Genomic DNA, 16701 nt, shown 5'->3' with positions numbered 1-16701 from the left:
TAATACAGAATACAATACATCCTTGTTATACACAAGGATGATGTGAAGAACCAATATCTAAAATGTAATAAATTAGTTTTGGGAAAGAAAAAACCCCCCACCTCATTCAATATTTCAGTCACCTCATCCAATAGAGGATCCAGTTGGTAAACTTATAATTTTGCTAAACACATATTTTGCTTAGTATCCTTTCAAAAGTACTAAGTTTTGTTTTTAATCTGTGGATATTTTGTGGATAATGCCTTGTGCTATCTTATATTGTAAAAATGTTTGTTTATATTGTAAAAAAGCTGTAATGAAGTTTGTTTGTTTTTTGGATATATGAACAAATAAATGGATATATAGTGGTTTGGAAATGATCGTTTCATATAGACATTGTCAATGCTGGTGTGTATCTTATCTATTATTACGACCAATGAATATACAGTGGGCCCCCAAAGTGACAGGAGCCGCCTTTCCTCCATTGGTTTCAGTGTCACTGGATCTAAAGGTTGGCCAACTCAACATGGTAGGTGTCAGACACCTGTCTGTCCGTATGTTGTGTGTGTGTGAATGAGAAGGACATCTGTGTGTGCAGGTGGGGGTTATGTGTGAGTGTGTGTGTGTGTGTGGGTTGGGGAGCTGTAGGTATGTAATGTCAATGAAGATCACCCCTCTTCTAATTAATTGATCTCAGTCAGATTGTCAATCTGTCAGTCTGTGGTCTTGGGCCCAGAACCCACCTGCCATCTGCCACCAGGAATGTGTGTGTGTGTGTGTGTGTGTGTGTGTGTGTATGTATGCTTATATCATTCTGTCTCTGTAGGTTATATTATATATATATATAGATATTTCTAGACTGAAGTCGCCAATTATCCGATACTTGTGAGTGCCAATTGGGGCAGAGGGGTGGGTGGGTGGGTGGGTGGGGGGGGGGGTGTATGTGTTATGTGTCCCTCCACCACATGTCCCGTATTTCAGGCTGATAATTTATGAATGAAAAGACAGAATGTTGTGACTCTTATAGGGCGCTAGCCAATTCACTGCTGTGTCATCCCAATCTACTGTTGCCAGGGTGACGACAGCCGCGGGGGGGTGGACGGTGTGTGTGTGTGTGTGTGTGTGTGTGTGTGTGTGTGGGAGTGGGGGGGGGTTGTAGTCAGGAGGGTATTTAAACCTTTTTAAGCCTGCAGATCTCAGCTGCGTGAACGACACCACCGCAACCGAAGAAGAGAGAGAAGAGAGGGAAGGCCGAAAGAGAGACGAAAGAGGAAAACTGGAGAGGAAGAGGAGAGGAAGAAGAGGAGAGAGAGAGAGAGAGAGAGAGGCATCTTTAAGAAAAAAGAGAGAAAGCAATCCTTCGGAAAAGACGGCGTAAGAAATCGAGGCACCTCCCAAGAAGCCTCTGAAAAAAAAACCTACAAGAACCCGAAGAAGGTCGTTTCATGAGAAGCGGGACGGTCCCAAACGAAGCCGGCATGAGCGGCTCCGGCTCGGACGTCAGCGTCAGCGAGGTCACGGCCCCCACCAAGGTGACGGGCGGCCCCACCACCCCCCGACGAGGACCCCTCAAGTTCAAACAGAGGACGGCCCCCAAGTTCAAGAGCAAACCCCCGAAGAAGGGAGTCAAAGGGTAAAAGGGGCTCGTGCTTCTCCAGTAGAAAAGAGTTCTTGTTTGTTAGTGTTAGTTCCGTCTGTGGAAACAAATGTTTTTTCTTCTTTCAGATTCGGGGATGACATCCCTGGAATGGATGGGCTCGGCACCGGTGAGCGCATTATCCCTCTTCTCCTAATCCTCATCCCTCTCTCCGGCTCAGTTCTCCGTCTTTCAGAAATGAATTCTCGCTGTCTCTCCATGAGATCTGGGCTGAATCGTATAGTTACTTATTTGCAGCTACTGTTTGAGCCAAATTGCCAAGTTGACCCATCCTACCTGCTTTATAGAATATAAAGTGGTGTCCTCCTGTACTGTGAGTCAGCATATATTGTCTGTGTAATGTAACATTTATATTTTGGGCATTTAGCTGACAATCTAAATCCCGAGATCCAGGGTTCCCACACTCGGACATCAAATTCAAGGACTTTTCAATGACTTTCAAGGTCTTATTTGGTGAAATTTGATCACCCAAAATGTTTAATGTTTAAAAAACACAGTTTAAGACTTGACATCAGTCAAAATTAGACATCATAGTGGCCTCATTTCTTACTTGTGGTCTTCTCAAGTCAAGAAACCCTGGTGAAATCCTTCAACGCAAATCTCCATCACAGGTTTATTCCTCAGGATGTGAAGTGTTGCGAGATCAGAGCTGAGGCATATTGATGAATTTTGGTTCTATATTTTAATAAAAGATCAAGCACTTTCAAAGCCTTCCACTCATTTTCAAAAACCTTTATGGACTTTTTTTTATATTTCCCAAATCCACAAACTTTCAGGCATTTTGAAGGCCCACAGAAACCCTGTAGATCCCCAACATTAGGAGCAACCATGAGTAAAGAATGCAATGCTCCCTTTGTGTCCATATATTGTCATTTAGCACACTTTTAAATGTACAGTAACTGTCAGGCTGTAGTGTAGTGTAGTGTAGTGTGTGAGTCAAGACCAGGGCCAAAGGGGGTCAAGACTGAGACCAAGACCAAGATCAGAGCAAAATGATCAAAGGTGGAAGGTGGTAAAATATCTTTGAAATTTTTTAGATAGGCAGGAAAAAGTTGAGTCAACATCCAAATAATGGCCGAGTCAAATTAGGCACCAGACCGAGACCAGACTCGAGTACTACAGCCCTGGTAACTGTGCTATGAAAGAGGATTAGGGCCACATGTGAAAATTTTATTTGAGTTCTGACTTTAATCTCGTAATTCTGATTTGAAACTCAGAATTCTGACTTTAATCTCGTAATTCTGACTGGAAACTCAGAACTCAAATATGTTTATCATATGTATTTCTATTTCTATCTCTTGCTGATATATGCAAATGCTGTCTTTCTCTGTTTGTTATCCCCCTGCAGACTACACAGTGGTGTGTCCCTGGGAGGCTTTCAGCCACCTGGAGCTTCATGAACTGGCCCAGTACGGAATCATCTAACAGGACCAGTTCTCCACCCTGAAGCAGAAACACAGACCGGATCCAGCCTCGGTCCTAGATCACCAGTTAGTCGACTCGGCATGAAATCATCTGAATAATGAGACCGTGGCCTTGGGGCAGACCATGCGAGCCAGAGTCCTGTCCTCCACCCAGCTGAGGAGCGGGGGAGTCGGCCGAAGCTGCCGCCTGATAAGCCTGAGCCTCTTCAGCCTATGTAGTAAATGTAGTCATTCATACAGAAGAGTATTAGGGCCATTGTAGGTGAATTTTCTTCTTTTACCGCCGCCGGGGGGAGGGGGGTCATATTCTGACAAAAAACTCAGAAATTTTGAGATTAAAGTTGGAAATTTGCAAGAATTTATACTCAGAAATTTGTGAGAAAAAACTCAGAAATTTGAAAAAAATATAATAATTTGACTTTAATTCTTGCATTTTTTTCTCAGATTTTTGCGTTTTTTTCTCACAAATTTCTGACTCTAATCTCAGAAATTTCGGAGGGATTTTTTCTTGCAAATTTCGGACTTAAATCTAAGTATTTTCTCAGAATATGACCGCCCCTCCCTCTGGCTGTGGTAAAAAAAAAACAAAGAAAGAAAGAAAAAAGAACCTACAATGGCACCAATACTCTTCCGTACTTTCAGGCATTTGATTTACTTGAGCAGCAGTACAACAATAGTGGGTGAAGAAAACTCTTCTTATGTTTTTTTTGTTTGTTTTGTGAGAAATAACTAGGACTAGGGAACATTTAACAACAGTTAGCATGTGTAAGCCTTTTCCTGCTGCCATTGATGTAAAGTTTACTGTCATCTATGAACAGTAGTTTACTGCTCATATAGGAATTTAAGTGACTAAAATATATGTGTAAGCCTATTTTGTTGTTGCTACAAATATGAGCTAACTTCACTTTTCGTTGATATTTTGATGCGTATTCTAGACTATCGAGAAGATATATGTGTAGGCCTTTGCCATATGAGTTATGAATATTTCCACATTTACATTGCATATGTAAACTTACTGTAATCTTAATCTTTTTTATGGATTTTATTTATTTTGTCATTTATTTATGCTGAATGTAATGTAATTGTACTGCTAGTCTTTCAGTCTCTCCCCTGGCTTCTGAGGGGATTTTGAACGTAGCTTTAAGTTCTGATGCTGCTAAACCTGTTTTGCCTTATATTTCTGTTTCACCTGAACACTGAACTACATACGTATGTGTCTAATAGTCCTTCTATACATCTATACTGTACTCTGTTTTGAACTTGGGAAAGAAAAAGAGAGAAAATAAAACAAAAGATCAGTCTGTTGCAAATATCACATAGGAATAGATAACTTTAAACTTTATTAGTTCACAAAAGGTTCATCAAGTGGTTATAAAATACGGCATAGTCTAAATTTAACATCTAGAACTGTACAAACAAAACAAAGTGTGCACAGAGAAAAAAAATAAACACTGATGCTAATTCGAGAATGGTTTGATTAAAAAAAAAAAAGACAAAAATGAGTGATTATAAATTTGAATGTGTGTGTTTTGTCTGATAAGATAAGGATGAATGACATGTTTTCTGCATCTGTTGTGCTAGAATTTAGCCACTGAAATCACTGAAATCCTTCCTGCTGTTTCATGATTTAAACAGAAGGAAAGGAGCAAAGGTTTACATTCGTACAGCGAATCTTGTGGGACACTTGTGGGGATGTCTCAACAATGTAAAAAGAAAAAAAAAAAAAAAAAGTCTTTCAGTAGTAGGTCAAAGTGCAAACATTTGGTGGTGATAAAAAGTTCTGAGTGCCATTTCTTAACTATTGACAGTATATACACATATGTATACGTTCAATAGTGCTGATAATAAATTGGGAGAGAGGGCAGAGGTACCTTCAAAAGCTCTCTTTTCATAACAGAACTGATCTGTTTCCAGGTCTCTGTCATGCTTTAAGTGGCTCTGCCTAAATCCTGCCTCAAACTCCATCTTGTGGCCAAATGAGATAAAGAGAGACAACTGCCATCTTACCCAAACTTTCATATCAAACCCAAACTTTGTCTCAGCATACATACATAACTACCCCCCCCCACCCCCACCCCTCTTTTAAATTTAAAACACTAGTATTCAACATCAACAATAAATAACAGCATTCTTTCACACAGTGCAAAACTAGAACAAAAAAAAAAGAAAGAAAAGCAGCTGATGTTACCATGAAAGACCTTAAAGAGCCCAAACTGACTGAAATGTTTAATGTCTCATAATGTAATAACTTGTCAAAATGCAATAAATAAAAATGTCCATCTACATGAATTAACCTGCTGGATAATGCAACATCATCACATTATTACATTGTCCAGAAATAGTACTTCATAAAGGGGTGGGTCTAACTGATGATGTAATGATATTGACTAAATAATGAAATTTTATAAGTTATTACAGTCTTGTGATATTATTATGACATCATCAGTTTACACCTTTTGTGAAGTAACAATGCCCAGATTATGTAACAATGTCATGTTCTTACATTATCTGGTAATTCTTTACATTAACAGGTTTATTACATTTTCACCCTATTTAGAGGGACGTTTTGGCGAGATATTACGTTATCGGTTGCTAGACGGTCCCTAGCTGAAAATTTTGAGGGCCAGAATAGGACAAAGAACAAGACCGGATCTCCATTTACAGAAGAGATGTGCAGATGAAAAAAAAAAAAAGTTTACCTTTTACTAGCTGACAGGGATTCAAGGCGATTCTTTTCATCTAATTCATTCAAAACACTGTTCTCTCTCTTCTAGGTGGCAAAGTGGATGTGTTTTTATCTCAAGACCTCCTTTCATTGTAACTCTATTTGACCCAGCTCATAAAATGTCTGAGCGAGGTCTAGGAAAGCTTATAAAGGATAGGAAAAAGGTCACATTCTCCACATAATGTAGACTTTTTTTTGTTTCTCTTCTCTGTCCTCACACCACACACAGCCCTTTACTCAATTAATGCCAGAGAGCACAGGCAGTGGCAGCTAAGCCCTGTGCTGAGATATCACTTGATGCCTCAGCACAATGGCCGCCGAACAAATTATGACGATGATAATGGGAGTCATCTCTCACACCCCTGGGTCAAAATCCTTTCAGAGCAAATCATTCATTGGCTAAGTCTAAAAAAGGAGTTTCAGGCAGGTTTTACAGTGGGAATTCGTGGGTCGGGGGAAGGTAAAGAGTTTTTCCTTCAAGTCTGTAGTTAAGATAATAATCCATTAGACGATTTCAAAACCATATATTTATAAACCACGTAAAAATGCCTAGGAATATGTATGATTTTAAATGCGTTTGTTTTTTGTTTCCGTAATGACCCAGACCTGTGGATGGGGTGTCGTGGATGGGGTTGTCATGGCAACCGTTTTGGCATCAAAGAATGACAGCGACCTCTCGACCCCGTGACGGCATCCTGGCGGGCTGCATAGCTTGGGGGTCGGCGGGTAACTAGGCAACGGGTGAACATGGTCATAGTCCGTGGGTGTGTGTGTGTGTGTGTGTGTATGTGTCGGTATGCGAGTCAAGTCCACTGTGTGTGTGTGTGTGTGTGTGTGTGTGTGTGTGTGTGTGTCTACTATGTCTGTGCCAGCTGTAGCTCCTCCAGTCCGTGTTTGCCCAGGTGATATCTGGCCAAGTCTTTCCGGGTCACCAGTCCAACCACCTGGAAAAAAGACGATGACATCATCATCATCATCATCATCATCATCATCATTATCATCAAATTAACAATGGCTGACCCTAGCATTCATTCCCTTTTGTGAATGGGAAAAATGATCTAGTGGCACACTGTAAACCTATTTTGCATACACCCGACATGTAAATCCTATGAAATGTTTAAATACAAATAGACTGTTTCCGATGATTTGGTTAATAGAAAATAAATGCGCATCCATATAACAGCCAAGCAAAATACATGTCTAGTATTTTCAGTTTTATGGTAACGAACAAGCTCAATGTTAAATAACCTGTGGGCCAGATTATGATGATTTACATAGAATGCATTAAAACAATATTACTTAGACATAATGGGTTCTCAGAACAAAACACACACACACACACTCTCTCTCTCTCTCTCTATCTCTCTTACCTTGTTCTCATCGTCCACCACCACCAGGTGCCTCAGTCCCAGCGCTCTGAACAGCTTAAAGACGCGAGGCAGAGATGTCTCCTGCACACAGAGGGACTCGTTTAATAAAATGTGCTTACTTTTCATCCTGCATTCCACCATACATACATACATACATACATACATACATATATACATCATTTCAAAGCATGGAAATTATATCTATGGCATTTACACCTTGAATAATGACAGAGCTACATACTATCTTTTGATATGCTAGAGCAAAATCAAGCTAATATACCAATTTTAGCATGAAGATCAATTTAGTCAAATCATAATATTTGGCTTGGATTCAAACATAAGCACAAAGTTCACACCTAAATACCCACAGAGGCCTAAAGAGACTAGTCATGCATCAATATGGATTTTGATACTAATAATTTCCCATAATTCTCTCCTACTTGTTGCCAATACTGGTAGCATATACATGACATTTGGAGGATGCACCAAAGTGATCCCTACCGGCACACAGCGAAGTTACAATTAAGTGATGAAAATGAAAATGAAAAACCAGTGAAAGTGATGAAATATTTTTGCTTCACAGACATTATTTTTTCATTCAATATGGCCTCGAGTCTGCAATATATTCTACCTATATTTAGATATTTTCCAGCTGAGCATGGCAGTTCTTTGTTTTTCGAGTTGCACCCTTTATAAAGCCTGTGGCAGGTCTGTGTGTGTATTTGTGTGTGTGTGTGTGTGTGTGTGTGTGTGTGTGTGTGTGTGTGTGTGTGTACCTGTGGCACGGTGTACGGCGTGGGGTTCATGAACTCCGTGAGGTCCATCATGCACTCCCTCTCGTCCTGGGACACGTGGATGCTCTGGATGGGGGGGAAGCGGGGGTAGGCGTCCCTGAAGTCCTTCAGCTGGAGCTTCCTCTGGGTCAGCCGGGACCGGGCCAGCTCCACAAACACCTGGGAAGGGAACACACACACACACACACACACACAGTACAGCGATGATGAGGGAGGGATAAAGAGGGATTCTCACAAATGCATACAGAAACTTTATGTGATGGACATAAACACCTACAATATCCCAACAGTTGGTTTTACTGACTGTCATCTAGCTGCTTTTCAGTTCCATTTGAATTATCACAACAATGTCTATGTTTACATGGTCTCTCTCTCTCTCTCTCTCTCTCTCTCTCTCTCTCGCCACATATCACTCATCTCACCTTGTGTTTGAGTAGAACGATGAGCTGAGAGCGAAGGATGACGCCGCAGAGCTTCGCTGGCTGAAAGAGAGAGGACGAGAGAGGAAGGGGTGATGGATGAAAGAGGGAAGAGGTTTCCATTTGTAGCGGAGGACAAAAAAAAAAGTAGCCTCGGACACACCGTTATACACAGCGTCATCAATCTGTGGCGGTCAATGCATTCCAGGGGTTATTTTGTGATGAAGTGTTGTCATTTACTTTTCCTACATTTCCCAGAATCACTTTCAACAACCCCCAGAGAACGAGGGTTGTCTAACAGAAGATGAACCAAACCCGAACAAGAGCCCAGGCCGTCGCAGAAAGTACCTCGTCGCTACCGGCAACGTGCATGACGACAGGGAAGCCGTTGTGATTGGTCGAGGTGATGCTGAGGACGTCGACGATGGTTCCCACCTTCTCTATCCGGTTGAAACAGGTGACTGGAGAACTCATCACCTCTCTGGGAAGGAGAGAGAGGAAGAGAGAGGAGAGAAGGAAGCAAACAGAGAGAGGTTGTGTGAGGAAGAAAAAGTGATAATGAGAGTGAAAGAAAGTGATGGGGAGAAGTCAAATCTTAATAATACACTTAATTTATATAGAATTTATCTAAAAGCAGAGTTTAAGTGCATGAGCGGTTAAAAATAAAACTGAATACATAAAATTAAATGATATTACATGGAACTGTCTCTCTTCGGTCCCTGGATGGTTTCCATCATCATCCAGTCATCCAATCAGAAAAGCTCTTACTTGGCCATTAGCAAATTAGAGAGATCTTACCTGGCGGTCAACCAATGGGAAGTGGCAGGAGCCTCCCAGTGCAGGAAGGGAACGCTCTGCAGCTTGATGTGGATGTCATATAGACCCTGGGGACGGGAAGAAAGAGGTTACACACACTGTGTGACTCTGTGTGTGGCTGTGTATGTGTCCCAGCCCCTTTACTCACCTCTACAAAGTAGTCCCCTACTATCTTGGCGGTCATCAGGACGAGCATGATGGGAAGGCCGTAGGTGACGTTTCCTGTCGCCTCCACCATGATGACAGTCAAACTGAGAGTCATCCTCACGATGCCCCCTAAAGAGTAGAGGGCGATATTACAATTACAACAAAGTCTCAAGTCAAGTCTCAAGTCTAAATGTAGAACAGCAAGTCAAGTCAGAACAAATCAAGAGTCCAGTATCAATTTAATATCTTAAAGAAAAGTAAATATCTAGGATTTTTCAATGCAATATGGTTTTAATAGGATAAAAACTTGGTAAGAGCATCATGAGTTTGATTTCTATAATCAGTTTCAACTTCAATAAATTCAATCATTCCATACAAATTCAGAAAACAAAATTTAAATTCAGTCGTCTGCTGGAACAAATCTCATCACTTTCAATCTGAGTCATTTACACAAACACAAGATCTCAAGTCAAGACTTTAGAAACCTTTTCAAGTCATCAAAGTACAAGTCAGAGTCAAGTCCCAAGTCACCAGAACCCAAGTCACCAGAACCCACATCAAGTCAAGTCTCAAGCAATTAAAACTGTGACTCAAGTCTGAATCAAGTCCATATCATGAGTCCCCACAACATACTATTATATTTTCAGTATTGGCATTAACATTAGTATCAGTGGTATTAGTACATATTTAATGTTAGGAAATAAAATCAAACATTACAAGAATGTCAGTGTTTGATTGGAAAGAAAACCTGCACACACTTGGGCCTCAATGTCACATTGTGACATCACCACAGATATGAAAATAACAATTATTCACAAAACAAGGAGAGTAATGATGAGCAGAGGCAGTCAGTTAGAACTGAAAAGATCACTTGGAAGGGTCTCATTCCAAAATGCTGTATACCCACTGAAGGTCCTTACTCTACTTGCTATTTACAGACATTAAAAACAGACTTGATTACATCCTCAAACTGTTGCCAATTTGCAAGCAAAGGTATTTTGTTGCCTAACAACTTCAATAATAATCCATAATATGACTTTTATGCCAGTGATCTAATTCTAGCAGGTTTCAATTTTTTCATGACAATACTATCCTTTCCTTCTCCTGTCTGCTAACCATTGAAAGGGACAGAATATTTTAATGTGGCGATACTCACCTAGCTGAGCTGCAGCTCCAATCAAGGCGTATTTACCAGGGTCAGCCCAGATCTAACACAGAACACACACAAGAATGTCGACAATAAGTTGCGGTATTTGGAATATTAGTTAGTTTTCCCAGCCAGGAAAAATGTGGAAATGAAACACTGAAGATGAATGTTCTATTGTCTGGAATCACATCCCTACATTTCTACCCACAAAATCATACATCCCCTTCTACTGTATATTTCTCTTGTATACTTTTCCAGGCACCTCTGTATTATATGGTGATTTCAGAAAGAAATAAAAAAGAGAAATTAAAAAGAGATTATCATTTTAGCCATAACTGACTGGAACCTGCATAAAAAAGATATTTTTCTGAAAAGTGGAAGGAAAAGAAACAGGATCAGTGTGTGAAAGAGTGTGTATTGAGGGCAGGCAGTGATTATGCTGAGATTACAGTGGTGAGATTTGATTTGGCCACAAAGAGTCCTTCTAACTGCAGCACTACTAGATTATTACACAATTAGTGTACATTCCACTCGAGGTCCGAAACAGTGAACTGAAACCACCCACATACGCCATACAGTACACACTCGCCCGTTCGATACGTTCTCACACTCACATAGAAACTGCTAGAAAAAAGAACTCCCAATAGACTTCCCCCATATACATATTTTCCCATCATCTCAAAGTACATCTGACTTTATTCCACACACACACACACACACACACACTCACCGAGCCACTGGAAGTGATGGAGGCCAGCAGTATCCCGAACAGCCTCCCCCAGGCTGCTCCGATGAGAAGGGACGGGATGAAGACTCCGGCGGACACCGTCAGGCCGTAGGTCCAGCACGCCAGGAAGAAATAGGTCAGCGTGAACATGCCCAGGGTCAGAGGGTTGTACGTTCCTGCGAGACAGAGAGAGGAGAGGGAAGGTAAGAGGAAAAAAACATAAGAATAAAGATGGAAAGTCAGGCTAAGGACATGTAGGAGACGGAGGAGAGAGCAAAAGGGCGATCAGGATGATAGAGAGAACATTCCCATAGTCAAAGGGGTTTTAGGACCTAGAGGAGGCAGAGAAATGAGAAAGAGGTCAACCTGAACATGCTCAGGGTCAGAGGATTGTAGGCACCAGGAGGAGAGAGAGAGAGAGAGGGATGAGAGTTGAGAGAGGAAGGAGAGAGATAGTTAGGCTATAGGTCCAGCAGGTCCACTTACACACACACACACACTCATTGAGCCATTCTCACACAGCTTTACCTGGCTGGTTGTGGAAGAGACTGCGAACACTTCTCTCGGGGGTGTTGAAGAAGGCCGTTGCCATGGAGTTATACTCTCCATCTGCACAGAACAACTGGGGGGAGAGAGAGAGAGGGAGAGAGAGAGAGGTAAACAACAGAAGGATGGCAGAGAACAAGTGTGTGTGTGTGTGTGTGTGTGTGTGTGTGTGCGCGCACCTGCAGCGGGTACTCCTCGGCGTGATCCGGCCCCAGAGGCTGACAGTCGTTGGAGAAGTAGATCATGGCGAACGACACCGTCGCCGTCACCGCGGCAACCAGCATGGCCTCCATCACTTGCAGACAAGGGCGGTGAACATACCTGACACACACACACACACACACACACACACACACACACACACAGTGACATTTATCTGTACTGCCTGCAAGTCACAAGCCTCCCTTCACACTAGCACACACACACACACACTTCACCCCACTGACATCATGTTCAGATGATCATGATTATTGTCACTATTCTTGAGGATTGCATTGGCTTTTATTCATCATAGCATAACCCTAGCTGCGCTCCGTGTGTGAGGGCTTATGGAGTTAAAACTGACACACATAAAACATTCATAATAACACTTCATCAACCGGAAACTGTCAAACAAAGACTCGGTATGGAATTTCCCACATGCGACGAGGCCTGACCGCTACAGGGTTTCTGGGCAGGGAAAACAATGAGACGGAAAACACAACCGTCTCTGCCAAATCCGCCATTTTGTGCCTCGTGGGGCAGAGCGTCTACATCTGAGCCGCTTTGTTTACAATGCTGATTGTTTTTTCACCATGCGACACACATGGTCTTTTGTCATACAAAATAATCAGATCCCCAGCGTCTGCTTTGCAATCGAACATGCAGAAACATCATTTACACCAGTGATTCTCAACCTTTTTCACATCAAGGACCCCTAATTTAGTCCACATTAGGGCCACGGACCCCCATTTGAGAGTATTTCTATTGTTAGATATGATTTTGTCCAGAATTCCATGACTATCTGTATTGTAGGTAGAGAGATAACAGTGAAACTATCATCAAAATAGATTCTTATACCTTCTCTAGTTGCGTTAACTTCTGAAATAAATGAAATAACTAATTTGCTCTCATCTTGAAAAAAAGTAGCTAGCTCAACAAGGAAGCAGGAACCGCAGTTGTCTTTAAGAGAAGTCTCCTCCCAGACCAGTCAAGCTGCCAGTCATAATACCTGTTCTCATACAGCTGCTATTTTTAATACCGAACGCTTAAATCACAAGATGTTGATAATCTGAGAAACACACACAGTGTACTTTATGTACTTCCTCATCCTGCGCCCCACCCAATGTTTTGCCAGCAAGAGCAAAGACTTCATATCACCGGGTATTGTTTTGGCTGACTTATGTGGGCATACTAGATAGGTAACAAGGCAAGTCTCCAAGTGTCACCTGATCCTTCACTGAAATAGTTCAACTTCTGTTAATCATGACCACAATTCAGTCAGTCTCTCTCTCTCTCTCTCAAAAGGTTTCTATTTCAAGACGTTTTCTTCGTCTTTTATACATACAATTGGCTTTCATTGTTAACGGAGATTGCTGCTTTCCTACTCTTTTTTATTATTTCCCCCTCTCTTTTTGGTGTCGTTATCGCTTCCCCTTCCCGGCCTTACCTGATCCTGAAGATGGTCAGCCAGTAGTTCAGGATGTTGAACAGCGCTCCCAGCAAGCCACCTGCATGGGAAAGGCAGCATCATTAGAAATAGACAAAATGTAACTTGTTGTAATGTAATGATTACACACAGTCACCCCACTGTGAAAGCAGCTACACCGATGTGAATGGATGACTCTAAATGGATCTAAAGCCTATGGTTCACTGCTAACAATTTAAATGGAAAATATTGCCTTCCTAACACTGTAGGGATAACAGTGTCGTGAAAAAACAGTTGCCTGGTTGATTCAGCTTTTATTAGACTTTAAAAACTCATTAGGCATCAATAAAGTCATCAAAGATATTGCTGTAAAGCCGGAGAATTAATTGCATTGTTGTCCTCATGACGTAAACATGGCAAGGGCAGCTGGCAAAAAATACATTCAACAACAGCAATCAGAAACAGAAAGGTGTTTTTTTTTTTTTTACCTATTGCTCCCATAGCGATGAACAGGGGAATCTCATAGAGGTTATAGGCCACACTCTGAAAAAGGCCAAAATTACAGTACATGTTGAGTTTTCCATTTACAGACAGTGAGCGTAAAGCAGCGTCTTACAGCAGAAACTTCAGAATTTCAGAAACAAAATGTACCGACGGCTAACAGCGTATTAAGTAATAACGTTTCTCACGTCGCTCTCAAAGCGTCCGAAGTTGATGAGACCGGGGCTGGAGAGGTCTCCCGTTTTGTTGTGGTAGATGCTCAGGAAGAAATTCAGAGTGAAGGTGGAGATCATGGAGGCGAAGAACTGGGGACGGAAGAGAAAGAGGGAGAGAGGGACGATGAGAGACGAAGAGAGGAGGAAGAGGGAAAACGAAATTACGGCCAAGCATGTGGAAAGGAGAACAAATTGAAATCCTCATCCTTCTACCCTCCAGTTTCACCTCCTACTGTTTTTATCCATCCATCTATCCCTCTTTTCCTCTCTTCTAAGTAATCCCTCACTCCAACCCTGACATCTATCCTCCAGGTGAGATTCTGGTGAGAGAAAGTCGTTCTTCCTCCTGTTCTACAACACCTCCACCCTTCATTCCTTCAGCCTTCCACCCTAATCCTACAAAAGGACAATGTTACTTACTATCCTCCATGTCAGCATCTGGTTCCAGAAAGAAGCTCCCTCCTCCAGAGAGAACAGTACGCCGCCTATAGACAAAAGAAACAAAACCACAGTTTTTTCAAGTTTTTGCCATTGTCTAGGATGCCCCTCTCCTTTACATTATTTCTGTTTTGTCTGCACACAGTCAGCATAGTTGGAGATATCAGGGCTTGTTTTGTATCTTCAGAAGAAGCAATTTGCTGTCATTCATTCCTGTGCAGTATGAATAACAACTGGCTCTAGCTCATTCCTTTAATAAGCATATTTAAATACTGCAATACCTTCCAACCTAAAACTATTTAATTAGCGCTGGTTTCAGTGGAGGGTTTGAGTATCACATTGTATAAATGCCGTTTCAGAAGCATTTCCATTCCTGCTTTCATATCTACAGTTAAAAGGAAGTTAAAAGGAAGTACAAGTTCTGTTTTTTTTAAACTAGAAATTTTCAAACCTTAGCTTTGAATTTTCACACAACTCTCATAATGCTCTTCTTGTATTCAGGAACATGATCATCACCGCAAAAGGCACTGTGGGACTGTAATGTGGGACACAATCTGTACTTGTTTATCAAGCAGTTTGGGCACGCAGCCATACTGCTGCACCCATTGGGCCTTATACCAACTAAAGTGGAAAGGCAGATTTATACCAGAGCAGTAAGCTGCTCAAATACTCAATCCTTAAAGGAATAGTTCACCCAAAAATGATAATTCTGTCATCATCTACTCCCCCTCATGCCAAATGAAACACAGGTGAAATGTGTTAGTCCATATAACACACAGGGAGGCTGCCAGCACAACTTGGTAGCAGCCTTCTCCAAAACAGCTGAAGTCAATGGGGACCTGTTCTTTAGAGTTCCAAAACAAAAACAGCCAAACAATCACACTGTGAATAGAAAGACCTATACACCATTATTTGTTGCAAATCAATCAGCTGTAGTTCAGATTTGCACTAAATGATGGTGTAAATATACTGTAGGTCTTTTTGGAACTCTGAAGAACTGGTCCCCACTGACTTCAGTTGTTTTGGAGAAGGCTGCTATGGAGTTGTGCTGCAGCCTCCCTGTGTGTTATATGGACAAACTTCACCTGTGTTTCAACTGGCATGAGGGGGAGTAGATGATGACAGGATTTTCATTTTTGGGTGAACTATTCCTTTAATTCACAGAAAGATGGTGTGTGTGGTTTTTTTTTACCGACTGGTGCTCCGAAAGCAGCAGACACTCCGGCAGCAGCTCCGGCAGAAACAAAGTCTCTTTTCTCCGTGTCTCTCCGAAAATACTCAAAAATCTGCAAACACACACACACACACGGTGTCAATGCATCTCTCTTACACTCAAACACACTCTAACACAGACATGTTTGGATTGTATGAATAGAAAGGGAAGGCTTGCTTGTTATCCAACACACATACACTCACTCCACACACCAACCTTGAAGTCTTTCTTTAAAGAGGTGCTCCTGCCCTGGGAGACTCCCGCGGCTACAACGGCTCCAGAGTGAATCATGGGACCTTCCTGAAGGATTGTGGGTAAACAAGAGGCTAGGGTTAGGGACGCTAAAGTGTACGCATCCAAAACATATGCATCTGCACTTGCTCAGGCACAGATATATAATAAGACTGATTCATTCTACTTTGGGGGAAACATTTTCATGTAATTTAAAAGCGTGGTACTTCACCTTTAATGTGAGCGATGTAGATCTGACAAACCCAGTCTACAAGCGCAGGCAAAGTTTTGAGGGTTCATGTTGTTATTTACCTTTCCGACAGCAAGACCCCCAGCCACTGAACAGATAACGCCGCCCACTTTCACCACCAGAGTCTGTTGAAGACACACACACACACACACACAGAGAATGTGAGGGCATGAATTAAGTCCTGTCCGGTATAGTGACGGCGGTTTCACGTAATTGTTGCAGTGGTGTGTGTGTGTGTGTGTGTGTGTGTACCTTGAGTCGCACCACCCTGGGAATCTTGACCCCATTCAGGTAGCATTTTATCTGAGGTATACCGCTTCCTGCTGCTATAGGCTGAAAGGCGCGGGGGGGGGGGGGGGGGGGGGGGGGGTAGAGAAAGCACAGGAGAGGGAGGTAGGGAGGATGGAGAGTGTAAGGTAGGACCGAGAAAGAGTGAGAGAGAGAGCGAGAGAGAGAGGGAGAAAAGTTATGTCTA

At 42.0% G+C, this 16701-nt stretch overlaps 2 protein-coding genes across 2 annotated transcripts; one reads left to right on the top strand and one right to left on the bottom strand.

The window, feature by feature from the left end:
* The first annotated feature begins 1457 nt into the window (after positions 1-1457).
* On the top strand, positions 1458-3061 carry LOC139640280 (retinal cone rhodopsin-sensitive cGMP 3',5'-cyclic phosphodiesterase subunit gamma-like). Its single transcript, XM_071514465.1, has 3 exons — positions 1458-1612; positions 1705-1745; positions 2985-3061. Exons 1-3 carry the CDS (start codon positions 1458-1460, stop codon positions 3059-3061), a joined length of 273 nt encoding a protein of 90 aa, XP_071370566.1.
* Positions 3062-5159: 2098 nt separating this feature from the next.
* LOC139640279 (H(+)/Cl(-) exchange transporter 7-like) lies at positions 5160-16528 on the bottom strand. Its single transcript, XM_071514464.1, has 19 exons — positions 16479-16528; positions 16289-16351; positions 15962-16045; positions 15725-15818; positions 14515-14579; positions 14068-14184; positions 13867-13921; positions 13400-13460; positions 11931-12072; positions 11734-11827; positions 11209-11381; positions 10488-10539; positions 9333-9460; positions 9167-9252; positions 8717-8849; positions 8372-8431; positions 7932-8108; positions 7156-7236; positions 5160-6729 (listed from the first exon to the last, which is right to left on the bottom strand). The coding sequence occupies exons 3-19, from the start codon at positions 16034-16036 to the stop codon at positions 6643-6645; spliced, it is 1680 nt and encodes a 559-aa protein (XP_071370565.1). The 5' UTR covers positions 16037-16045; positions 16289-16351; positions 16479-16528; the 3' UTR covers positions 5160-6642.
* Positions 16529-16701: the final 173 nt, after the last annotated feature.

The sequence above is a fragment of the Centroberyx affinis genome, unplaced genomic scaffold (assembly GCF_046629955.1).
Source record: "Centroberyx affinis isolate AG114_WGS23_722 - 3 ecotype Tasmania unplaced genomic scaffold, CSIRO-AGI_Caff_v1 ptg008894l_1, whole genome shotgun sequence".
In the NCBI taxonomy this organism is placed as follows: domain Eukaryota; kingdom Metazoa; phylum Chordata; class Actinopteri; order Beryciformes; family Berycidae; genus Centroberyx; species Centroberyx affinis.
The sequence above is the reverse complement of the archived record's forward strand: the minus strand, read 5'-3'. Positions and strand labels throughout refer to the sequence as shown.

What these genes read in the sequence shown, in the direction of transcription:
- LOC139640279 (XM_071514464.1), bottom strand. Translation starts at nt 16,036, where the DNA reads ATGATTCACTCTGGAGCCGTTGTAGCCGCGGGAGTCTCCCAGGGCAGG. An exon ending in CTTTAAAGAAAGACTTCAAG is followed by an intron (nt 15,819 to 15,961) that starts GTTGGTGTGTGG and finishes GTGTGTTTGCAG; the next exon opens with ATTTTTGAGTATTTTCGGAG. An exon ending in TGGAGCTGCAGCTCAGCTAG is followed by an intron (nt 9,461 to 10,487) that starts GTGAGTATCGCC and finishes TCTACTCTTTAG; the next exon opens with GGGGCATCGTGAGGATGACT.
- LOC139640280 (XM_071514465.1), top strand. Translation starts at nt 1,458, where the DNA reads ATGAGCGGCTCCGGCTCGGACGTCAGCGTCAGCGAGGTCACGGCCCCC. An exon ending in CCGAAGAAGGGAGTCAAAGG is followed by an intron (nt 1,613 to 1,704) that starts GTAAAAGGGGCT and finishes TTCTTCTTTCAG; the next exon opens with ATTCGGGGATGACATCCCTG. An exon ending in AATGGATGGGCTCGGCACCG is followed by an intron (nt 1,746 to 2,984) that starts GTGAGCGCATTA and finishes ATCCCCCTGCAG; the next exon opens with ACTACACAGTGGTGTGTCCC.